This window comes from Ctenopharyngodon idella, chromosome 1 (assembly GCF_019924925.1).
Source record: "Ctenopharyngodon idella isolate HZGC_01 chromosome 1, HZGC01, whole genome shotgun sequence".
In the NCBI taxonomy this organism is placed as follows: Eukaryota; Metazoa; Chordata; class Actinopteri; order Cypriniformes; family Xenocyprididae; genus Ctenopharyngodon; species Ctenopharyngodon idella.
The window spans coordinates 35,558,907-35,585,140 of record NC_067220.1 but is presented as its reverse complement, the minus strand read 5'-3'; the positions used below and the strand labels follow the sequence as shown (position 1 = coordinate 35,585,140).

Here is a 26,234-nt window from a genome sequence, read left to right as displayed (position 1 = left end):
CAGAAACTTCAACTGTTCTTTCAACAACAATTTCTACAACTTCAGAAACTTCAACTGCACCTCCTACGATCACAACTACAACTGAACCCACAACATCTCTTGACCTCACAACAACTCAAGCTCCCACAACCACAGTTGTCAGTACAGAAACAACACCTCTTACTTCAACAGTGCTGCCTACAACTTCAGAAAGTACAACAGCAGAAACTACAGCTACAACTTCAACAACTACAACTTCATCTCCCACAGCAACAACATCAGCTCCAACTTCATCTGAATCTCCAGCTGCAACAACAGTTATAACTTCAGAAACAACAACACTTGCTTTGACAACAATGCCTGTAACTTCAGAAACAACAACTGCAACTGAAACAACAAATGCAGCATCCACAACCCCAACTGAACCTTCCACTACTACATTAACTCCAGCGCCCTCTGAAGCTCAAAGTACAACAGCACAGACCACAGTGCCTCTTGTAACCACAACTACTGAAGCTGTCATAACCACAAATGTTAGTCCAGAAACCTCAACTGTTATTTCAACAATAATTTCTACAACTTCAGAAACTTCAACTGCACCTCCTACGACCACAACTACAGCTGAACCCACAACATCTCTTGACCTCACAACAACTCAAGCTCCCACAACCACAGATGTCAGTACTGAAACAACACCTCTTACTTCAACAGTGCTGCCTACAACTTCAGAAAGTACAACAGCAGAAACTACAGCTACAGCTACAATTTCAACAACTTCAGAAACCACAACACTTGCTTCGACAACAATTTCTACAACTTCAGAAGCAACAACTGCAATTGAAACAACAAATGTAGCATCCACAACCCCAACTGATCCTTCAACTACTACATTAGCTCCAACGTCTTCTGAAGCTCAAAGTACAACAGCGCAGACCACAGTGCCTCTTGTAACCACAACTACTGAAGCTGTCACAACCACAAATGTTAGTCCAGAAACCTCAACTGTTCTTTCAACAACAATTTCTACAACTTCAGAAACTTCAACTGCACCTCCCACGACCACAACTACAGCTGAACCCACAACATCTCTTGACCTCACAACAACTCAAGCTCCCACAACCACAGTTGTCAGTACTGAAACAACACCTCTTACTTCAACAGTGGTGTCTACAACTTCAGAAAGTACAACAGTAGAAACTACAGCATCAACAACCACAACTCCATTTCCCACTACTACAATATCAGCTTCAACTTCATCTGAATCTCCAACTGCAACAACAGTTATAACTTCAGAAACAACAACACTTACTTCGACAACAATGCCTACAACTTCAGAAACTTCAACTGCACCTCCTACGATCACAACTACAACTGAACCCACAACATCTCTTGACCTCACAACAACTCAAGCTCCCACAACCACAGATGTCAGTACTGAAACAACACCTGTTACTTCAACAGTGCTGCCTACAACTTCAGAAAGTACAACAGCAGAAACTACAGCTACAGCTTCAACAACCACAACTTCATCTCCCACTACTGCAACATCAGCTCCAACTTCATCTGAATCTCCAACTGCAACAACAGTTATAACTTCAGAAACAACAACACTTGCTTCGACAACAAGACTTGCTTCGACAACAATGCCTACAATTTCAGAAACTACAACTGCAATTGAAACAACAAATGCAGCATCCACAACCCCAATTGAACCTTCCACTACTACATTAACTCCAGTGTCCTCTGAAGCTCAAAGTACAACAGCGCAGACCACAGTGCCTCTTGAAACCACAACTACTGAAGCTGTCACAACCACAAATGTTAGTCCAGAAACCTCAACTGTTATTTCAACAACAATTTCTACAACTTCAGAAACTTCAACTGCACCTCCTACAACCACAACTACAGCTGAACCCACAACAACTCAAGCTCCCACAACCACAGTTGTCAGTACAGAAACAACACCTCTTACTTCAACAGTGTTGCCTACAGCTTCAGAAAGTACAACAGCAGAAACTACAGCTACAGCTTCAACAACTACAACTTCATCTCCCACAGCAACAACATTAGCTGCAACCTCATCTGAAATTCCAGCGGAAACACCAGCTATATTCATAGATGACCTTAAAACCACATCAACAGCTGTAACCACAACTGCTGCTGCTCCAACAACATTTACAACTTCAGAAAGTACAACTGCACATGCAACAACAACCTCACCTACCACATTGGTACCTTCCACTACTGCATCAGCTGCAACCTCATCTGAAGCTCCAGCTGCAACAACAGTTGTAACTTCAGAAACCACAACACTTGCTTCGACAACAATTTCTACATCTTCAGAAACAACAACTGCAATTGAAACAACAAATGCAGCATCCACAACCCCAACTGATCCTTCAACTACTACATTAGCTCCAACGTCCTCTGAAGCTCAAAGTACAACAGCGCAGACCACAGGGCCTCTTGTAACCACAACTACTGAAGCTGTCACAACCACAAATTTTAGTCCAGAAACCTCAACTGTTATTTCAACAACAATTTCTACAACTTCAGAAACTTCAACTGCACCTCCTACAACCACAACTACAGCTGAACCCACAACAACTCAAGCTCCCACAACCACAGTTGTCAGTACAGAAACAACACCTCTTACTTCAACAGTGCTGCCTACAACTTCAGAAAGTACAACAGCAGAAACTACAGCTACAACTTCAACAACTACAACTTCATCTCCCACAGCAACAACATCAGCTCCAACTTCATCTGAATCTCCAGCTGCAACAACAGTTATAACTTCAGAAACAACAACACTTGCTTTGACAACAATGCCTGTAACTTCAGAAACAACAACTGCAACTGAAACAACAAATGCAGCATCCACAACCCCAACTGAACCTTCCACTACTACATTAACTCCAGCGCCCTCTGAAGCTCAAAGTACAACAGCACAGACCACAGTGCCTCTTGTAACCACAACTACTGAAGCTGTCATAACCACAAATGTTAGTCCAGAAACCTCAACTGTTATTTCAACAATAATTTCTACAACTTCAGAAACTTCAACTGCACCTCCTACGACCACAACTACAGCTGAACCCACAACATCTCTTGACCTCACAACAACTCAAGCTCCCACAACCACAGATGTCAGTACTGAAACAACACCTCTTACTTCAACAGTGCTGCCTACAACTTCAGAAAGTACAACAGCAGAAACTACAGCTACAGCTACAATTTCAACAACTTCAGAAACCACAACACTTGCTTCGACAACAATTTCTACAACTTCAGAAACTTCAACTGCACCTCCTACGACCACAACTACAGCTGAACCCACAACAACTCAAGCTCCCCCAACCACAGTTGTCAGTATAGAAACAACACCTCTTACTTCAACAGTGCTGCCTACAACTTCAGAAAGTACAACAGCAGAAACTACAGCTAAAGCTTCAACAACCACAACTTCATCTCCCATTACTACAACATCAGCTCCAACTTCATCTGAATCTCCAGCTGCAACAACAGATACAACTTCAGAAACAACAACACTTGCTTCGACAACAATGCCTACAACTTCAGAAACAACAACTGCAATTGAAACAACAAATGCAGCATCCACAACCCCAATTGAACCTTCCACTACTTCATTAACTCCAGCGTCCTCTGAAGCTCAAAGTACAACAGCGCAGACCACAGTGCCTCTTGTAACCACAACTACTGAAGCTGTCACAACCACAAATGTTAGTCCAGAAACCTCAACTGTTCTTTCAACAACAATTTCTACAACTTCAGAAACTTCAACTGCACCTCCCACGACCACAACTACAGCTGAACCCACAACATCTCTTGACCTCACAACAACTCAAGCTCCCCCAACCACAGTTGTCAGTACAGAAACAACACCTGTTACTTCAACAGTGCTGCCTACAACTTCAGAAAGTACAACAGTAGAAACTACAGCTACAGCTTCAACAACCACAACTTCATCTCCCACTACTGCAACATCAGCTCCAACTTCATCTGAATCTCCAACTGCAACAACAGTTATAACTTCAGAAACAACAACACTTGCTTCGACAACAAGACTTGCTTCGACAACAATGCCTACAATTTCAGAAACTACAACTGCAATTGAAACAACAAATGCAGCATCCACAACCCCAATTGAACCTTCCACTACTACATTAACTCCAGTGTCCTCTGAAGCTCAAAGTACAACAGCGCAGACCACAGTGCCTCTTGTAACCACAACTACTGAAGCTGTCACAACCACAAATGTTAGTCCAGAAACCTCAACTGTTATTTCAACAACAATTTCTACAACTTCAGAAACTTCAACTGCACCTCCTACAACCACAACTACAGCTGAACCCACAACAACTCAAGCTCCCACAACCACAGTTGTCAGTACAGAAACAACACCTCTTACTTCAACAGTGCTGCCTACAACTTCAGAAAGTACAACAGCAGAAACTACAGCTACAGCTTCAACAACTACAACTTCATCTCCCACAGCAACAACATCAGCTGCAACCTCATCTGAAATTCCAGCGGAAACACCAGCTATATTCATAGATGACCTTAAAACCACATCAACAGCTGTAACCACAACTGCTGCTGCTCCAACAACATTTACAACTTCAGAAAGTACAACTGCACATGCAACAACAACCTCACCTACCACATTGGTACCTTCCACTACTGCATCAGCTGCAACCTCATCTGAAGCTCCAGCTGCAACAACAGTTGTAACTTCAGAAACCACAACACTTGCTTCGACAACAATTTCTACATCTTCAGAAACAACAACTGCAATTGAAACAACAAATGCAGCATCCACAACCCCAACTGATCCTTCAACTACTACATTAGCTCCAACGTCCTCTGAAGCTCAAAGTACAACAGCGCAGACCACAGTGCCTCTTGTAACCACAACTACTGAAGCTGTCACAACCACAAATGTTAGTCCAGAAACCTTAACTGTTCCTTCAACAACAATTTCTACAACTTCAGAAACTTCAACTGCACCTCCTACAACCACAACTACAGCTGAACCCACAACAACTCAAGCTCCCCCAACCACAGTTGTCAGTATAGAAACAACACCTCTTACTTCAACAGTGCTGCCTACAACTTCAGAAAGTACAACAGCAGAAACTACAGCTACAGCTTCAACAACCACAACTTCATCTCCCATTACTACAACATCAGCTCCAACTTCATCTGAATCTCCAGCTGCAACAACAGATACAACTTCAGAAACAACAACACTTGCTTCGACAACAATGCCTACAACTTCAGAAACAACAACTGCAATTGAAACAACAAATGCAGCATCCACAACCCCAATTGAACCTTCCACTACTTCATTAACTCCAGCGTCCTCTGAAGCTCAAAGTACAACAGCGCAGACCACAGTGCCTCTTGTAACCACAACTACTGAAGCTGTCACAACCACAAATGTTAGTCCAGAAACCTCAACTGTTCTTTCAACAACAATTTCTACAACTTCAGAAACTTCAACTGCACCTCCCACGACCACAACTACAGCTGAACCCACAACATCTCTTGACCTCACAACAACTCAAGCTCCCACAACCACAGTTGTCAGTACTGAAACAACACCTCTTACTTCAACAGTGGTGTCTACAACTTCAGAAGGTACAACAGTAGAAACTACAGCTACAGCATCAACAACCACAACTTCATTTCCCACTACTACAACATCAGCTCCAACTTCATCTGAATCTCCAACTGCAACAACAGTTATAACTTCAGAAACAACAACACTTACTTCGACGACAACACTTGCTTCGACAACAATGCCTACAACTTCAGAAACAACAATTGTAATTGAAACAACAAATGCAGCATCCACAACCCCAATTGATCCTTCAACTACTACATTAGCTCCAACGTCCTCTGAAGCTCAAAGTACAACAGCGCAGACCACAGTGCCTCTTGTAACCACAACTACTGAAGCTGTCACAACCACAAATGTTAGTCCAGAAACCTCAACTGTTCTTTCAACAACAATTTCTACAACTTCAGAAACTTCAACTGCACCTCCTACAACCACAACTACAGCTGAACCCACAACAACTCAAGCTCCCCCAACCACAGTTGTCAGTACAGAAACAACACCTGTTACTTCAACAGTGCTGCCTACAACTTCAGAAAGTACAACAGCAGAAACTACAGCTACAGCTTCAACAACCACAACTTCATCTCCCACTACTGCAACATCAGCTCCAACTTCATCTGAATCTCCAACTGCAACAACAGTTATAACTTCAGAAACAACAACACTTGCTTCGACAACAAGACTTGCTTCGACAACAATGCCTACAATTTCAGAAACTACAACTGCAATTGAAACAACAAATGCAGCATCCACAACCCCAATTGAACCTTCCACTACTACATTAACTCCAGTGTCCTCTGAAGCTCAAAGTACAACAGCGCAGACCACAGTGCCTCTTGTAACTACAACTACTGAAGCTGTCACAACCACAAATGTTAGTCCAGAAACCTCAACTGTTATTTCAACAACAATTTCTACAACTTCAGAAACTTCAACTGCACCTCCTACAACCACAACTACAGCTGAACCCACAACAACTCAAGCTCCCACAACCACAGTTGTCAGTACAGAAACAACACCTCTTACTTCAACAGTGCTGCCTACAACTTCAGAAAGTACAACAGCAGAAACTACAGCTACAGCTTCAACAACCACAACTTCATCTCCCATTACTACAACATCAGCTCCAACTTCATCTGAATCTCCAGCTGCAACAACAGATACAACTTCAGAAACAACAACACTTGCTTCGACAACAATGCCTACAACTTCAGAAACAACAACTGCAATTGAAACAACAAATGCAGCATCCACAACCCCAATTGAACCTTCCACTACTTCATTAACTCCAGCGTCCTCTGAAGCTCAAAGTACAACAGCGCAGACCACAGTGCCTCTTGTAACCACAACTACTGAAGCTGTCACAACCACAAATGTTAGTCCAGAAACCTCAACTGTTCTTTCAACAACAATTTCTACAACTTCAGAAACTTCAACTGCACCTCCCACGACCACAACTACAGCTGAACCCACAACAACTCAAGCTCCCCCAACCACAGTTGTCAGTACAGAAACAACACCTGTTACTTCAACAGTGCTGCCTACAACTTCAGAAAGTACAACAGCAGAAACTACAGCTACAGCTTCAACAACTACAACTTCATCTCCCACAGCAACAACATCAGCTGCAACCTCATCTGAAGCTCCAGCTGCAACAGTTGTAACTTCAGAAACCACAACACTTGCTTCGACAACAATTTCTACATCTTCAGAAACAACAACTGCAATTAAAACAACAACAAATGCAGCATCCACAACCCCAAATGAACCTTCCACTACTACATTAGCTCCAACGTCCTCTGAAGCTCAAAGTACAACAGCGCAGACCACAGTGCCTCTTGTAACCACAACTACTGAAGCTGTCACAACCACAAATGTTAGTCCAGAAACCTCAACTGTTCTTTCAACAACAATTTCTACAACTTTAGAAACTTCAACTGCACCTCCCATGACCACAACTACAGCTGAACTCACAACAACTCAAGCTCCCACAACCACAGTTGTCAGTACTGAAACAACACATGTTACTTCAACAGTGGTGCCTACAACTTCAGAAAGTACAACAGCAGAAACTACAGCTACAGCTTCAACAACCACAACTTCATCTCCCACTACTGCAACATCAGCTCCAACTTCATCTGAATCTCCAACTGCAACAACAGTTATAACTTCAGAAACAACAACACTTGCTTCGACAACAAGACTTGCTTCGACAACAATGCCTACAATTTCAGAAACAACAATTGCAACTGAAACAACAAATGCAGCATCCACAACCCCTACTGATCTTTCAACTACTACATTAGCTCCAACGTCCTCTGAAGCTCAAAGTACAACAGCGCAGACCACAGTGCCTCTTCTAACCACAACTACTGAAACTGTCACAACCACAAATGTTAGTCCAGAAACCTCAACTGTTCTTTCAACAACAATTTCTACAACTTCAGAAACTTCAACTGCACCTCCTACGACCACAACTACAGCTGAACCCACAACATCTCTTGACCTCACAACAACTCAAGCTCCCACAACCACAGTTGTTAGTACTGAAACAACACCTGTTACTTCAACAGTGGTGCCTACAACTTCAGAAAGTACAACAGCAGAAACTACAGTTACAGCTTCAACAACTACAACTTCATCTCCCACTACTACAACATCAGCTCCAACTTCATCTGAATCTCCAGCTGCAGCAACAGTTGTAACTTCAGAAACCACAACACTTGCTTCGACAACAATTTCTACAACTTCAGAAACAACAACTGCAATTGAAACAACAAATGCAGCATCCACAACCCCTACTGATCTTTCAACTACTACATTAGCTCCAACGTCCTCTGAAGCTCAAAGTATTACAGCGCAGACCACAGTGCCTCTTGTAACCACAACTACTGAAACTGTCACAACCACAAATGTTAGTCCAGAAACCTCAACTGTTATTTCAACAACAATTTCTACAACTTCAGAAACCTCAACTGCACCTCCTACAACCACAACTACAGCTGAACCCACAACATCTCTTGACCTCACAACAACTCAAGCTCCCACAACCACAGTTGTCAGTACAGAAACAACACCTCTTACTTCAACACTGGTGCCTACAACTTCAGAAAGTACAACAGCAGAAACTACAGCTACAACTTCAACAACCATAACTTCATCTCCCACTACTACAACATCAGCTCCAACCTCATCGAAAGCTCCAAGTACAGCAACAGCTGAAACCACAATGCCACTTGCAACCTCAACTTCTGAAGCTCCTACAAATACAGATACTACAGCTGTTGCTTCAACAACAATTTCTACAAATTCAGAAAGTGCAACTTCACTTGCAACAACCACAACTACAGCTTCCACCACCACAATGATTCCTTCCACTACTACATCAGATCGAACTTCATCTGAAGCTGCAAGTACAACAACAAAAGGTCCAAGCACAACAACAGTTATGTCTCCAATAACCACAGCAACAACATCAGCTGCAACCTCATCTGAAATTCCAGGGGAAACACCAGCTCTATTCACAGTGGCACTTGAAGCCACATCAACAGCTGTAACCACAACTGCTGCTGCTCCAACAACATTTACAACTTCAGAAAGTACAACTGCACATGCAACAACAACCTCACCTACCACATTGGTACCTTCCACTACTGCATCAGCTGCAACCTCATCTGAAGCTCCAAGTACAACAACTCAAACCACAACAACTTCAACTCTAACTGTATCTCCAGCTACATCAACATTAGCAACAACAACAAATAACAGTCCCACCACTGAAACTCAAGCTCAAACCTCAGCTTCAGCTCAAAGCACAAGCATACCTACAGCAGCAATAACAACTGCATTCCAAATAACAACTGCACCTCTATCAAGCACAACTATTGCTTTTACCAATACAGCTCCAGCTCTAAGCCAAACAGCACTTACTACAACAACTGCACCTCCAATAATCACAACTGTGTCTCCAGAAAACATAACTATTTCTGTAACAATTATGCCTATCTCCACAACACAAGTAACTCTATCCCCAACTTCAACTCCAACAAAAACAACTGAACCTCCAAGAACGCCAACTGCATCCATGACAACCGAGACTGCTCTTTACACCACTACAGTTCCAGCTGATATCTCAACTACAGTTCCAAGCACAACTGCAACTCAAACAACAACTACATTTCAAGCAACTACAGGAGGTCTGTTAAGCACAACTGTAGCTTTTGCCAGCACATCTCCTGCTCCAGGCACACTGACACTTTCAACCAAAACAACTTCAGGTCCAACAACTGTGAATTCAGAAACTACAACTGCATCAACAACTATAACTGGAATTATTACAGGTCTCACAAATACAGTAGAAATTCCAATAGTGGTTCCAGTGACAATACCAGGTCTAGAAATCCAGAATCCAGCAACCACATCCACATCTTCAACTAATGTGACCGGTGCAGCAATAGTCACAACCAAACTGGTATTCTCATCCTTGTCATCCTTGCCCAATGAAGCTCTTGTCCTGGGTGCTATCAACTCTCTCCTTAAATCTAGAGAGTCACAACTCAATGAATCTCTTAAGATTGTGAATGTTACCTATCAGAGTAAGTTTCAACATTTTGAATGGAAAAGTATTTAAAAATGCATACATTTCAAACAGTGCTGCATGTCAAACTTTGAATAAAAATGTGTTTCTTTAACAACAGAAATTTCAGAAACCTCCTATGCTGTCATCTTTAAATGTGATCTAAGTAATGTCAGCATGCCAGAGGACCCTAAGTTCAGAAACAACACCTATATGCAAGTGCAGAATGTTGTCAATAATGCGGTGAGCATTCAGAATGAACTGAATTAAGCAGTTACATTCAATACTAAGCTTTTTTGCAGTTTGATGAATAATTTGATTTTCACCTGCAGCTGAACACTCTTCTGAATGAACCTGGCAATGCAACATTACAACCTACATCGTCCAACTTCACGTAAGTTGCAAACTGAATTTGCAATCTTCATTTTGTCCATGCACATTTTAGCTTATTAAAGCAATCCAAAATAAAAATACTTTTTCTTGGCAATTTTTATAAATTGTTTTGAATTATGGATTGAAGTCCTTAATGTCTTCTGATGTTCCCACAGGAGCACATTAAACCAGATTGATGGCAGTATGGGATACAACTTCCAGGATGGAGATGCCATACAACCAGTCAGCTTCCTAAATGAGCTTCGTTTACAATTGCGTATGTCGACAATGATGATCTGTGGCTATTCTAAATTCTAAAAGTTAAAATGACTTTTGCTGTAAATCACAAAAGACTCATTTTTTTCTTTTTATATTTGATTGTAGAACTGACGACTACAACAGTGTTTCCAGATTCAACAACCGGTTCCTCTGTGACTTCTCCAAACCTAATGTAAGAGCTGATTTTCTATTTTCAGAGCTCACAATCAATCGTAGGTAATTTTATTATAAAAATGTGAAATATAATAAACAAATGCTGTGCTCTTTACAGATCTGGTTCAGCAGTGGTCACAAGCAAGCTGCTGTTCAACTCTTCATCTCCAGTCCCCAGTGAAGCTCTGGTCCTCAGTGCTATCAACACTCTCCGGCAACGCAAAGAGTCACAGCTCAACGATTCAGTGAAGGTGGTGAATGTCACATATCAGAGTAAGTTTTATCCTATAAGGTTGAAAAGCTTTTGAAATGGAAACGAGTAAAATAGTTATGAATGGGAAGTTTAACCAAATAAAAACTTAACATTTGTCTCCAAACAGAGATTTCCGAAACCTCCTATGCTGTGGTCATTACGTTTAGTCTGAGTAACATCAGCATGCCTGAAGTCCCTGAGCTCAGAAACAACACCTACACGAAAGTGCAGGATGTTGTCAATAATGCGGTAAACATTCATCATTAAGAAATACAGCAGTCTGAATACTATGTAAACCTTCTTCAGAGTTTAATGAAAGATTTGATTTTCACCTGCAGCTAAACACTCTTCTGAATGAACCTGGCAATACAACATTACAACCCAAATCGTCCAACTTCACGTAAGATTAAACACACTTTGCAATCTTCATTTTGTCCATGCACATTTTAGCTTATTAAAGCAATCCAAAGTAAAAATACTTTTTCTTGCCAATTTTCGTAAATTGTTTAGAAATATGGATTGAAGTCCTTAAACAATGTCTTCTGATTTTCCCACAGGAGCACTTCAAACCAGATTGATGGCAGTATGGGATACAACTTCCAGGATGGAGATGCCATACAACCAGTCAGCTTCCTAAATGAGCTTCGTTTACAATTGCGTATGTCGACAATGATGATCTGTGGCTATTCTAAATTCTAAAAGTTAAAATGACTTTTGCTGTAAATCACAAAAGACTCATTTTTTTCTTTTTATATTTGATTGTAGAACTGACCACTACAACAGTGTTTCCAGATTCAACAACCGGTTCCTCTGTGACTTCTCCAAACCTAATGTAAGAGCTGATTTTCTATTTTCAGAGCTCACAATCAATCGTAGGTAATTTTATTATAAAAATGTGAAATATAATAAACAAATGCTGTGCTCTTTACAGATCTGGTTCAGCAGTGGTCACAAGCAAGCTGCTGTTCAACTCTTCATCTCCAGTCCCCAGTGAAGCTCTGGTCCTCAGTGCTATCAACACTCTCCGGCAACGCAAAGAGTCACAGCTCAACGATTCAGTGAAGGTGGTGAATGTCACATATCAGAGTAAGTTTTATCCTATAAGGTTGAAAAGCTTTTGAAATGGAAACGAGTAAAATAGTTATGAATGGGAAGTTTAACCAAATAAAAACTTAACATTTGTCTCCAAACAGAGATTTCCGAAACCTCCTATGCTGTGGTCATTACGTTTAGTCTGAGTAACATCAGCATGCCTGAAGTCCCTGAGCTCAGAAACAACACCTACACGAAAGTGCAGGATGTTGTCAATAATGCGGTAAACATTCATCATTAAGAAATACAGCAGTCTGAATACTATGTAAACCTTCTTCAGAGTTTAATGAAAGATTTGATTTTCACCTGCAGCTAAACACTCTTCTGAATGAACCTGGCAATACAACATTACAACCCAAATCGTCCAACTTCACGTAAGATTAAACACACTTTGCAATCTTCATTTTGTCCATGCACATTTTAGCTTATTAAAGCAATCCAAAGTAAAAATACTTTTTCTTGCCAATTTTCGTAAATTGTTTAGAAATATGGATTGAAGTCCTTAAACAATGTCTTCTGATTTTCCCACAGGAGCACTTCAAACCAGATTGATGGCAGTATGGGATACAACTTCCAGGATGGAGATGCCATACAACCAGTCAGCTTCCTAAATGAGCTTCGTTTACAATTGCGTATGTCGACAATGATGATCTGTGGCTATTCTAAATTCTAAAAGTTAAAATGACTTTTGCTGTAAATCACAAAAGACTCATTTTTTTCTTTTTACATTTGATTGTAGAACTGACCACTACAACAGTGTTTCCAGAATCAACAACCGGTTCCTCTGTGACTTCTCCAAACCTAATGTAAGAGCTGATTTTCTATTTTGAGAGCTCACAATCAATCATAGGTAATTTTATTATAAAAATGTGAAATATAATAAACAAATGCTGTGCTCTTTACAGATCTGGTTCAGCAGTGGTCACAAGCAAGCTGCTGTTCAACTCTTCATCTCCAGTCCCCAGTGAAGCTCTGGTCCTCAGTGCTATCAACACTCTCCGGCGACGCAAAGAGTCACAGCTCAACGATTCAGTGAAGGTGGTGAATGTCACATATCAGAGTAAGTTTTATCCTATAAGGTTGAAAAGCTTTTGAAATGGAAACGAGTAAAACAGTTATGAATGGCAAGTTTAACCAAATAAAAACGTAACATTTGTCTCCAAACAGAGATTTCCGAAACCTCCTATGCTGTGGTCATTACGTTTAGTCTGAGTAACATCAGCATGCCTGAAGTCCCTGAGCTCAGAAACAACACCTACACGAAAGTGCAGGATGTTGTCAATAATGCGGTAAACATTCATCATTAAGAAATACAGCAGTCTGAATACTATGTAAACCTTCTTCAGAGTTTAATGAAAGATTTGATTTTCACCTGCAGCTAAACACTCTTCTGAATGAACCTGGCAATACAACATTACAACCCAAATCGTCCAACTTCACGTAAGATTAAACACACTTTGCAATCTTCATTTTGTCCATGCACATTTTAGCTTATTAAAGCAATCCAAAATAAAAATACTTTTTCTTGCCAATTTTCGTAAATTGTTTAGAAATATGGATTGAAGTCCATAAACAATGTCTTCTGATTTTCCCACAGGAGCACTTCAAACCAGATTGATGGCAGTATGGGATACAACTTCCAGGATGGAGATGCCATACAACCAGTCAGCTTCCTAAATGAGCTTCGTTTACAATTGCGTATGTCGACAATGATGATCTGTGGCTATTCTAAATTCTAAAAGTTAAAATGACTTTTGCTGTAAATCACAAAAGACTCATTTTTTTCTTTTTATATTTGATTGTAGAACTGACCACTACAACAGTGTTTCCAGATTCAACAACCGGTTCCTCTGTGACTTCTCCAAACCTAATGTAAGAGCTGATTTTCTATTTTCAGAGCTCACAATCAATCGTAGGTAATTTTATTATAAAAATGTGAAATATAATAAACAAATGCTGTGCTCTTTACAGATCTGGTTCAGCAGTGGTCACAAGCAAGCTGCTGTTCAACTCTTCATCTCCAGTCCCCAGTGAAGCTCTGGTCCTCAGTGCTATCAACACTCTCCGGCAACGCAAAGAGTCACAGCTCAACGATTCAGTGAAGGTGGTGAATGTCACATATCAGAGTAAGTTTTATCCTATAAGGTTGAAAAGCTTTTGAAATGGAAACGAGTAAAATAGTTATGAATGGGAAGTTTAACCAAATAAAAACTTAACATTTGTCTCCAAACAGAGATTTCCGAAACCTCCTATGCTGTGGTCATTACGTTTAGTCTGAGTAACATCAGCATGCCTGAAGTCCCTGAGCTCAGAAACAACACCTACACGAAAGTGCAGGATGTTGTCAATAATGCGGTAAACATTCATCATTAAGAAATACAGCAGTCTGAATACTATGTAAACCTTCTTCAGAGTTTAATGAAAGATTTGATTTTCACCTGCAGCTAAACACTCTTCTGAATGAACCTGGCAATACAACATTACAACCCAAATCGTCCAACTTCACGTAAGATTAAACACACTTTGCAATCTTCATTTTGTCCATGCACATTTTAGCTTATTAAAGCAATCCAAAGTAAAAATACTTTTTCTTGCCAATTTTCGTAAATTGTTTAGAAATATGGATTGAAGTCCTTAAACAATGTCTTCTGATTTTCCCACAGGAGCACTTCAAACCAGATTGATGGCAGTATGGGATACAACTTCCAGGATGGAGATGCCATACAACCAGTCAGCTTCCTAAATGAGCTTCGTTTACAATTGCGTATGTCGACAATGATGATCTGTGGCTATTCTAAATTCTAAAAGTTAAAATGACTTTTGCTGTAAATCACAAAAGACTCATTTTTTTCTTTTTATATTTGATTGTAGAACTGACCACTACAACAGTGTTTCCAGATTCAACAACCGGTTCCTCTGTGACTTCTCCAAACCTAATGTAAGAGCTGATTTTCTATTTTCAGAGCTCACAATCAATCGTAGGTAATTTTATTATAAAAATGTGAAATATAATAAACAAATGCTGTGCTCTTTACAGATCTGGTTCAGCAGTGGTCACAAGCAAGCTGCTGTTCAACTCTTCATCTCCAGTCCCCAGTGAAGCTCTGGTCCTCAGTGCTATCAACACTCTCCGGCAACGCAAAGAGTCACAGCTCAACGATTCAGTGAAGGTGGTGAATGTCACATATCAGAGTAAGTTTTATCCTATAAGGTTGAAAAGCTTTTGAAATGGAAACGAGTAAAATAGTTATGAATGGGAAGTTTAACCAAATAAAAACTTAACATTTGTCTCCAAACAGAGATTTCCGAAACCTCCTATGCTGTGGTCATTACGTTTAGTCTGAGTAACATCAGCATGCCTGAAGTCCCTGAGCTCAGAAACAACACCTACACGAAAGTGCAGGATGTTGTCAATAATGCGGTAAACATTCATCATTAAGAAATACAGCAGTCTGAATACTATGTAAACCTTCTTCAGAGTTTAATGAAAGATTTGATTTTCACCTGCAGCTAAACACTCTTCTGAATGAACCTGGCAATACAACATTACAACCCAAATCGTCCAACTTCACGTAAGATTAAACACACTTTGCAATCTTCATTTTGTCCATGCACATTTTAGCTTATTAAAGCAATCCAAAATAAAAATACTTTTTCTTGCCAATTTTCGTAAATTGTTTAGAAATATGGATTGAAGTCCATAAACAATGTCTTCTGATTTTCCCACAGGAGCACTTCAAACCAGATTGATGGCAGTATGGGATACAACTTCCAGGATGGAGATGCCATACAACCAGTCAGCTTCCTAAATGAGCTTCGTTTACAATTGCGTATGTCGACAATGATGATCTGTGGCTATTCTAAATTCTAAAAGTTAAAATGACTTTTGCTGTAAATCACAAAAGACTCATTTTTTTCTTTTTATATTTGATTGTAGAACTGACCACTACAACAGTGTTTCCAGATTCAACAACCGGTTCCTCTGTGACTTCTCCAAACCTAATGTAAGAGCTGATTTTCTATTTTCAGAGCTCACAATCAATCGTAGGTAATTTTATTATAAAAAATGTGAAATATAATAAACAAATGCTGTGCTCTTTACAGATCTGGTTCAGCAGTGGTCACAAGCAAGCTGCTGTTCAACTCTTCATCTCCAGTCCCCAGTGAAGCTCTGGTCCTCAGTGCTATCAACACTCTCCGGCAACGCAAAGAGTCACAGCTCAACGATTCAGTGAAGGTGGTGAATGTCACATATCAGAGTAAGTTTTATCCTATAAGGTTGAAAAGCTTTTGAAATGGAAACGAGTAAAATAGTTATGAATGGGAAGTTTAACCAAATAAAAACTTAACATTTGTCTCCAAACAGAGATTTCCGAAACCTCCTATGCTGTGGTCATTACGTTTAGTCTGAGTAACATCAGCATGCCTGAAGTCCCTGAGCTCAGAAACAACACCTACACGAAAGTGCAGGATGTTGTCAATAATGCGGTAAACATTCATCATTAAGAAATACAGCAGTCTGAATACTATGTAAACCTTCTTCAGAGTTTAATGAAAGATTTGATTTTCACCTGCAGCTAAACACTCTTCTGAATGAACCTGGCAATACAACATTACAACCCAAATCGTCCAACTTCACGTAAGATTAAACACACTTTGCAATCTTCATTTTGTCCATGCACATTTTAGCTTATTAAAGCAATCCAAAGTAAAAATACTTTTTCTTGCCAATTTTCGTAAATTGTTTAGAAATATGGATTGAAGTCCTTAAACAATGTCTTCTGATTTTCCCACAGGAGCACTTCAAACCAGATTGATGGCAGTATGGGATACAACTTCCAGGATGGAGATGCCATACAACCAGTCAGCTTCCTAAATGAGCTTCGTTTACAATTGCGTATGTCGACAATGATGATCTGTGGCTATTCTAAATTCTAAAAGTTAAAATGACTTTTGCTGTAAATCACAAAAGACTCATTTTTTTCTTTTTATATTTGATTGTAGAACTGACCACTACAACAGTGTTTCCAGATTCAACAACCGGTTCCTCTGTGACTTCTCCAAACCTAATGTAAGAGCTGATTTTCTATTTTCAGAGCTCACAATCAATCGTAGGTAATTTTATTATAAAAATGTGAAATATAATAAACAAATGCTGTGCTCTTTACAGATCTGGTTCAGCAGTGGTCACAAGCAAGCTGCTGTTCAACTCTTCATCTCCAGTCCCCAGTGAAGCTCTGGTCCTCAGTGCTATCAACACTCTCCGGCAACGCAAAGAGTCACAGCTCAACGATTCAGTGAAGGTGGTGAATGTCACATATCAGAGTAAGTTTTATCCTATAAGGTTGAAAAGCTTTTGAAATGGAAACGAGTAAAATAGTTATGAATGGGAAGTTTAACCAAATAAAAACTTAACATTTGTCTCCAAACAGAGATTTCCGAAACCTCCTATGCTGTGGTCATTACGTTTAGTCTGAGTAACATCAGCATGCCTGAAGTCCCTGAGCTCAGAAACAACACCTACACGAAAGTGCAGGATGTTGTCAATAATGCGGTAAACATTCATCATTAAGAAATACAGCAGTCTGAATACTATGTAAACCTTCTTCAGAGTTTAATGAAAGATTTGATTTTCACCTGCAGCTAAACACTCTTCTGAATGAACCTGGCAATACAACATTACAACCCAAATCGTCCAACTTCACGTAAGATTAAACACACTTTGCAATCTTCATTTTGTCCATGCACATTTTAGCTTATTAAAGCAATCCAAAGTAAAAATACTTTTTCTTGCCAATTTTCGTAAATTGTTTAGAAATATGGATTGAAGTCCTTAAACAATGTCTTCTGATTTTCCCACAGGAGCACTTCAAACCAGATTGATGGCAGTATGGGATACAACTTCCAGGATGGAGATGCCATACAACCAGTCAGCTTCCTAAATGAGCTTCGTTTACAATTGCGTATGTCGACAATGATGATCTGTGGCTATTCTAAATTCTAAAAGTTAAAATGACTTTTGCTGTAAATCACAAAAGACTCATTTTTTTCTTTTTATATTTGATTGTAGAACTGACCACTACAACAGTGTTTCCAGATTCAACAACCGGTTCCTCTGTGACTTCTCCAAACCTAATGTAAGAGCTGATTTTCTATTTTCAGAGCTCACAATCAATCGTAGGTAATTTTATTATAAAAATGTGAAATATAATAAACAAATGCTGTGCTCTTTACAGATCTGGTTCAGCAGTGGTCACAAGCAAGCTGCTGTTCAACTCTTCATCTCCAGTCCCCAGTGAAGCTCTGGTCCTCAGTGCTATCAACACTCTCCGGCAACGCAAAGAGTCACAGCTCAACGATTCAGTGAAGGTGGTGAATGTCACATATCAGAGTAAGTTTTATCCTATAAGGTTGAAAAGCTTTTGAAATGGAAACGAGTAAAATAGTTATGAATGGGAAGTTTAACCAAATAAAAACTTAACATTTGTCTCCAAACAGAGATTTCCGAAACCTCCTATGCTGTGGTCATTACGTTTAGTCTGAGTAACATCAGCATGCCTGAAGTCCCTGAGCTCAGAAACAACACCTACACGAAAGTGCAGGATGTTGTCAATAATGCGGTAAACATTCATCATTAAGAAATACAGCAGTCTGAATACTATGTAAACCTTCTTCAGAGTTTAATGAAAGATTTGATTTTCACCTGCAGCTAAACACTCTTCTGAATGAACCTGGCAATACAACATTACAACCCAAATCGTCCAACTTCACGTAAGATTAAACACACTTTGCAATCTTCATTTTGTCCATGCACATTTTAGCTTATTAAAGCAATCCAAAATAAAAATACTTTTTCTTGCCAATTTTCGTAAATTGTTTAGAAATATGGATTGAAGTCCATAAACAATGTCTTCTGATTTTCCCACAGGAGCACTTCAAACCAGATTGATGGCAGTATGGGATACAACTTCCAGGATGGAGATGCCATACAACCAGTCAGCTTCCTAAATGAGCTTCGTTTACAATTGCGTATGTCGACAATGATGATCTGTGGCTATTCTAAATTCTAAAAGTTAAAATGACTTTTGCTGTAAATCACAAAAGACTCATTTTTTTCTTTTTATATTTGATTGTAGAACTGACCACTACAACAGTGTTTCCAGATTCAACAACCGGTTCCTCTGTGACTTCTCCAAACCTAATGTAAGAGCTGATTTTCTATTTTCAGAGCTCACAATCAATCGTAGGTAATTTTATTATAAAAATGTGAAATATAATAAACAAATGCTGTGCTCTTTACAGATCTGGTTCAGCAGTGGTCACAAGCAAGCTGCTGTTCAACTCTTCATCTCCAGTCCCCAGTGAAGCTCTGGTCCTCAGTGCTATCAACACTCTCCGGCAACGCAAAGAGTCACAGCTCAACGATTCAGTGAAGGTGGTGAATGTCACATATCAGAGTAAGTTTTATCCTATAAGGTTGAAAAGCTTTTGAAATGGAAACGAGTAAAATAGTTATGAATGGGAAGTTTAACCAAATAAAAACTTAACATTTGTCTCCAAACAGAGATTTCCGAAACCTCCTATGCTGTGGTCATTACGTTTAGTCTGAGTAACATCAGCATGCCTGAAGTCCCTGAGCTCAGAAACAACACCTACACGAAAGTGCAGGATGTTGTCAATAATGCGGTAAACATTCATCATTAAGAAATACAGCAGTCTGAATACTATGTAAACCTTCTTCAGAGTTTAATGAAAGATTTGATTTTCACCTGCAGCTAAACACTCTTCTGAATGAACCTGGCAATACAACATTACAACCCAAATCGTCCAACTTCACGTAAGATTAAACACACTTTGCAATCTTCATTTTGTCCATGCACATTTTAGCTTATTAAAGCAATCCAAAGTAAAAATACTTTTTCTTGCCAATTTTCGTAAATTGTTTAGAAATATGGATTGAAGTCCTTAAACAATGTCTTCTGATTTTCCCACAGGAGCACTTCAAACCAGATTGATGGCAGTATGGGATACAACTTCCAGGATGGAGATGCCATACAACCAGTCAGCTTCCTAAATGAGCTTCGTTTACAATTGCGTATGTCGACAATGATGATCTGTGGCTATTCTAAATTCTAAAAGTTAAAATGACTTTTGCTGTAAATCACAAAAGACTCATTTTTTTCTTTTTATATTTGATTGTAGAACTGACCACTACAACAGTGTTTCCAGATTCAACAACCGGTTCCTCTGTGACTTCTCCAAACCTAATGTAAGAGCTGATTTTCTATTTTCAGAGCTCACAATCAATCGTAGGTAATTTTATTATAAAAATGTGAAATATAATAAACAAATGCTGTGCTCTTTACAGATCTGGTTCAGCAGTGGTCACAAGCAAGCTGCTGTTCAACTCTTCATCTCCAGTCCCCAGTGAAGCTCTGGTCCTCAGTGCTATCAACACTCTCCGGCAACGCAAAGAGTCACAGCTCAACGATTCAGTGAAGGTGGTGAATGTCACATATCAGAGTAAGTTTTATCCTATAAGGTTGAAAAGCTTTTGAAATGGAAACGAGTAAAATAGTTATGAATGGGAAGTTTAACCAAATAAAAACTTAACATTTGTCTCCAAACAGAGATTTCCGAAACCTCCTATGCTGTGGTCATTACGTTTAGTCTGAGTAACATCAGCATGCCTGAAGTCCCTGAGCTCAGAAACAACACCTACACGAAAGTGCAGGATGTTGTCAATAATGCGGTAAACATTCATCATTAAGAAATACAGCAGTCTGAATACGATATAAACCTTCTTCAGAGTTTAATGAAAGATTTGATTTTCACCTGCAGCTGAACACTCTTCTGAATGAACCTGGCAATACAACATTACAACCCAAATCATCCAACTTCACGTAAGATGCAAACTGACTTACTGTATATCATATGTTCTCACACATTATCTTTTTAAAGCAATATATATAAAATATTTGCATTTTCTTCAAAATGTTCCCCAAAAATTGCACATATGAATCGATGTCCCCAACAGATATCTTCTGTTTTCCCACAGGAGCTCTTCAAACCAGATTGATGGCAGTATGGGATACACCTTCCAGGATGGAGATGCCATACAACCATTCAGCTTCCTAAATGAGCTTCGTTTACCGACAGGTTTGTCAAAACTGACAATGAATTGCTCCACATACACCAAATACTGTAACTGTAAGTCTCCTCCTCTAATGATTACTTTATTTTACAGACTTAACAACAGCCAGCCCTCTGACAACAATCACAACTTCTCCACCGACTTTGTAAGAGCAATGATTCCAGTCTGATCTTTAAAATTTTCTTTTTCATTTCCTGTTTTAATGTGTATTATTTATCATCTTTGTAGGATTGGCAGAGTGATTATATTCATTCGCATTGTGTTTGTCACACTTGGTCCCCTACCAAACGAAAATGAGATTGTTCAGGTGGCCAACAATCTGCTGTACTCACGTCTCGCGACTAAACTAGCCACCAGAACAGAACCCCTGAGTGATCCTGTGAACTTTGTGAATATCACATATACAAGTGAGTATTTCTTTCCTCGTTTGGCTTCTTTTTGATGTGAATATGTCATTTGAATGCTAATGGTGTTCATCATTTAGATCTGTATTAAGCTTATATTGCTGATTTTGAAGGAAAATAGTCAATTCTGTAATTTAATAATCTTAAAAAATTCATGAGTGATTTTTTTATTTTTTTTTTCCATCCACATATGCTACCACACAACTAATTATTTTCGTTATGTATTTTTAAGAAATTAATGAGACCGCCTATGCTCTCAACTTTGGATTTGAAATCAGCAATGTATCCATGTCTGAGAAACTTGAATTCAGGAATGAAACCTACCTGACAATACAAGACTCTATAAATACACTGGTGAGTTGGAGACACTTCAATACAGTGGTCTTTTACAAAAAGTCATTATTTTAACCACATAAATCTCAAACAAATTAATCTAAAAAAATGTTTTGCTGCACTTTTCAGCTGAACAAGATCCTGAATAATGAATCAGCTCCTACAATTAAGTTCCAACCAGGCGATTTCACAGAATTCTCGTAAGTTCTGAATTTTGAGCAAATATGTTCTAATGATTTTTAAAAACTCTTCTTTGGTGATAGTTGGATAGCTTTTGTACGCGGGTAGGTGTCTAAAAAAAAACTTTCATTTCTAATTGATTGACTTTCATTTCTAATTGTACATTTTTAATCTCCCAACAGGGGCAATTCCTCCACGATTCAGGCCAATGTTACATATGTTTTCTCAAACAGTAACATCACACAACCCAGCATCTTTATCAAGCAACTTCTCCAGGCTATCAGAGGTATTACCATATCCAACCTACAGTCCGAAACAATCATTTAAATGGTCAAACTGACAGTCAGATGTTACATTTATGTTTTATGTCTTGCACCAAAAAGACCAAATACTGTAACTGAAAGTCTGATTCTCCTCCTTTATTTGTTATTTTCATTTACAGAGAGCACTTTGACAACAGCAAGCCCTTTGACAACAGCGAGCACAGCTACTCCACAACCGTAAGTCCAACGAGTCCAATGAGTAATTTTGTGAAAGCCAGTTGTTTTCATTTTCTGTTAACATTTCCAATGATTTATCATCTTTTTTCTTTCCTTTTTTAGTATTAGTAAGGTGGTTATTAAGATTCGCCTTGTGTTTGTCACACTGGGCCCAATACCAAGTGAGAGTGACGTTCTAAGGGTAGTTAAATCTGTGTTGGCCTCAAATCTCACAACTAAACTAACCACCAGAGCAACAGTAATCCCAAGTAACCCAGTGATCAAGGCGGATGTCACTTATTCGAGTGAGTTTTTCTCTCTTCTTTGTGTGTATTTATTATTATTATTTTTTTTTTTTGTGAATATAACATTTGAATGCAAATAGTGTACATTGTGCAGACCTGTAGTAAACTTTTATGACTTCTTTAGGAGGAAAATAATCAATAATTATGGATAATGATTCATGAGAATGGATAATGAAATTTCCCCACCCACACATACGACTAATTATTTTTGTTATATATTTTTAAGGAATTAATGACACTGCCTATGCTCTCGACTTTGAATTTGAAATCATCAATTTATCCGTGAATAATGCACAAAAGGATCAAGCCTATGGAGAAATACAAAACAAGATAAATAATTTGGTGAGTTGGAGAGGTTTGGATATTGTGGTCTTCCACAAAATCCCTAAATTTGAAATTGCCTTATTTTAATCACACTAACTGCTATTCTCTAATATTTATTGCTCACTCTTTAGGTGATCGAGATCCTATCGAACCCCTCAGCTGCTCTGCCAATTATTCAAGCCAGTTTCAAGTGAGTTCTGATCCACTACTATTTTTAATTTGTTGAGCAGAAATGTCTAAATGATTTTAAGAAATCTACTTTTGCCAGTGGGATGTTTTTGAAGCATGGGTGAATGGCAAGATAATGTTTAGTTATTTTCTTTTTTGTTTCTCATTGTGCGTTTTTATCTCCCCACAGTGATTCAATTTCCTCCATAATTATCGCCAATGTTACCTATATTTTCTCACAAAATGACAGCAACAGTTACACACTTTTTGGTCGCTTGGTCGGACAACTTTTCATCACTTTTACCACACCTGCTCCAACCACCATTAACACTACAGTCTCAAACAACAGTACAAATGCAGCATGGGTTGTGGCTATCATTGTCCCTGTGGCTATTGTCCTCGGGCTTATACCTTGCTGGATTCTCCTTTGTGTAAGTTTTATGATGATTGAATTTCAAATATGTGCTTTGGTAGTGAAGTGATTCATGACAGGGGTGTGTTATACTTATCCTTAGACCTGCCTTTTAAATAATTGTATAGCTGATTAAAAATGTTTTAAAGTGTAAAGTGTTCCCTTCCAGGACCTTAACTCTCAATGTGTCTGTTTGTGTCTTTAGTGTTTACTCTGTGGGTGCTGTGCAGCAATCAGAAGACGTTGGCACAGAAGACAGTCGTACAACGTGCAGTACACCACTCGAAACAGCCTCTTCTAGAGATATTTAGAGCGCAAAAAAAGGACTGAACACCAGTTAAAACATAAATATAATTTAAGCTTTGGATTTTCAATACTGACTCCTTTGTAGTGATGAATGTACTATATTAATGCTTATTTTATTTTATAAATTATTTATTTTATTATGCCTGTATTGCTACACAAACAGAATCTCCATAAAATGATGCTAAATGTGATTTCTTCATACTTTCTCTGTAGTGTATAATGATATGTATTGTTTTTATTTATTTGTATATATTTATAACATTCAGTTTACAGTTAATTAATAATCTTGTGCAAATCATGTCTACTTGACATTACACATTTAACTTAAAGGGACAAAGGGACTAATTCAAAGAAGATTTGAATTAGAGTTGCTTATGTATTCATACTCCATGCACTTTATAAATGCAAAGCAAATGTAGGTTCTGCAAGTCACTGGCATGAACATTTTAAACTGCAAATAACTAATAAAAATACTAGATGTATCAATACAAATTTTTGTCTTTTGTCTCTTTGCAATGCAAATATAAAGATTACTTATTATTGGCCATTGTCTTGTACATCAAAGTAGTTTATACTATAGACCAGTGGTTCTCAAACCTGTCCTGGAGTACCACCAGCCCTGCACATTTTGAATGTCTCCCTCATCTATCACACCTGATTCAACTTATGATCGCATTAGTAGAGACTGCAAGACTTGAAATTGGTGTGTCAGATATAGGGAGACATACAAAATGTGCAGGGCTGGTGGTACTCCAGGACCGGTTTGAGAACCACTGCTATAGACAATATTCTCCAAACTTCTCTGTGTTTCTCAGTTGTTCCATTAGGTGGAACGTATCTACATTTACAACTTATTCAAGCTCTATTTAACTAAAAAGTTCTAAATTACTGAATATCCTCTAAGCAACAGTTGCTTTGAGATTTGTTGAGGTTATGCTTAACATCATTGCTCAAATCATGTTTTATTTCAAATGTGCAGCAACATAGCAGGCAGTAGGCTGCTGTGGTCTGGTTTGCTATAGGCTACTAATAGATGGTGGTAAGCACAAAAATAGGACGATTCTAAATTGTCCAGCAACCTCTGTTGGACCACTTGAGATAGACTGACACTAAATTGCACAATAAAGCTATATAAACCACTACTTTGCCGGCATTAACTGTCAACTCATTACTTTTTGCCATGATTTTTGAACATCCATGTACCATTTTTCTTGTTGCATTTAAAATCTATGCATTTTATGAATGGTTAATATGGTTTTCTTTTAAGGCAAGACACCCCCAGGTGAATAGGGTAAAATAACCAATATATCACCATACTTCCACAGATGATTGATTACATTAATGCAAACATTTTTGCAGAACAGCAATTTGAGCATTGGATAAAGCCATGCTCAAATTTTTTGTTTCATTTTGTTGACATATTAGAGTTTTTACAGAGGGGATTTTGTGAAATGTGAAAATACTGTCAGACAACAAAATATTTTTTTTACCATGTTTTTAAGAATAAAATGTTGTATAAATCAGGCAAATGACCCAACAACCCCCTCTTCAAAACCTTCAGAATATAAATAGGAATAAGAGCATTTGAAGGAGGAAAAAAAACACTTAGAGAAAACACCATTTAAAATACAATAAAATAAACACTTATATCTTAATACTGACTAGTGCATAAAAACCATAATGCTTTTGCCTGTATCTGTAGTTCACGGAAAAAAATGAAAATTATGTTATCATTTACTCACCCTAAAGTTGTTCCAAACCTGTATGAATTTCTTTCTTCTGCTGAACACAAAAGAAGATATTTTTAAAAATGTCGGT

General features: G+C 38.6%; 3 protein-coding genes across 46 annotated transcripts; all 3 read left to right on the top strand.

The window, feature by feature from the left end:
* Positions 1 to 1,298: 1,298 nt before the first annotated feature.
* LOC127512088 (integumentary mucin A.1-like) lies at positions 1,299 to 6,766 on the top strand. Its single transcript, XM_051892693.1, has 3 exons — positions 1,299 to 1,461; positions 5,644 to 6,521; positions 6,632 to 6,766. The coding sequence occupies exons 1-3, from the start codon at positions 1,299 to 1,301 to the stop codon at positions 6,764 to 6,766; spliced, it is 1,176 nt and encodes a 391-aa protein (XP_051748653.1).
* A 630-nt stretch (positions 6,767 to 7,396) lies between these two features.
* Positions 7,397 to 8,848, top strand: LOC127512083 (uncharacterized). The gene is made up of 2 exons (XM_051892681.1): positions 7,397 to 8,684; positions 8,741 to 8,848. The coding sequence occupies exons 1-2, from the start codon at positions 7,575 to 7,577 to the stop codon at positions 8,846 to 8,848; spliced, it is 1,218 nt and encodes a 405-aa protein (XP_051748641.1). The 5' UTR covers positions 7,397 to 7,574.
* On the top strand, positions 8,608 to 24,908 carry LOC127510977 (uncharacterized). Of its 44 annotated transcripts, none has more exons than XM_051891545.1 (60): positions 8,608 to 10,221; positions 10,324 to 10,445; positions 10,535 to 10,596; positions 10,751 to 10,851; positions 10,959 to 11,025; positions 11,125 to 11,279; positions 11,387 to 11,508; positions 11,598 to 11,659; positions 11,817 to 11,917; positions 12,025 to 12,091; positions 12,191 to 12,345; positions 13,519 to 13,640; positions 13,730 to 13,791; positions 13,949 to 14,049; positions 14,157 to 14,223; positions 14,323 to 14,477; positions 14,585 to 14,706; positions 14,796 to 14,857; positions 15,015 to 15,115; positions 15,223 to 15,289; positions 15,389 to 15,543; positions 15,651 to 15,772; positions 15,862 to 15,923; positions 16,081 to 16,181; positions 16,289 to 16,355; positions 16,456 to 16,610; positions 16,718 to 16,839; positions 16,929 to 16,990; positions 17,148 to 17,248; positions 17,356 to 17,422; positions 17,522 to 17,676; positions 17,784 to 17,905; positions 17,995 to 18,056; positions 18,214 to 18,314; positions 18,422 to 18,488; positions 18,588 to 18,742; positions 18,850 to 18,971; positions 19,061 to 19,122; positions 19,280 to 19,380; positions 19,488 to 19,554; positions 19,654 to 19,808; positions 19,916 to 20,037; positions 20,127 to 20,188; positions 20,346 to 20,446; positions 20,554 to 20,620; positions 20,720 to 20,874; positions 20,982 to 21,103; positions 21,193 to 21,254; positions 21,410 to 21,510; positions 21,599 to 21,650; positions 21,734 to 21,912; positions 22,142 to 22,263; positions 22,372 to 22,442; positions 22,605 to 22,708; positions 22,865 to 22,922; positions 23,025 to 23,206; positions 23,433 to 23,548; positions 23,662 to 23,720; positions 23,889 to 24,129; positions 24,316 to 24,908. In XM_051891545.1, exons 1-60 carry the CDS (start codon positions 8,856 to 8,858, stop codon positions 24,409 to 24,411), a joined length of 7,494 nt encoding a protein of 2,497 aa, XP_051747505.1. In that variant the 5' UTR covers positions 8,608 to 8,855; the 3' UTR covers positions 24,412 to 24,908. The 44 variants fall into 44 exon arrangements, with proteins under 44 accessions (XP_051747505.1, XP_051747524.1, XP_051747516.1 ...); XM_051891564.1 differs by lacking the exon at positions 13,519 to 13,640 and adding an exon at positions 12,453 to 12,574; XM_051891556.1 differs by lacking the exons at positions 13,519 to 13,640; positions 13,730 to 13,791 and adding exons at positions 12,453 to 12,574; positions 12,664 to 12,725.
* The last annotated feature ends 1,326 nt before the right edge of the window (positions 24,909 to 26,234 follow it).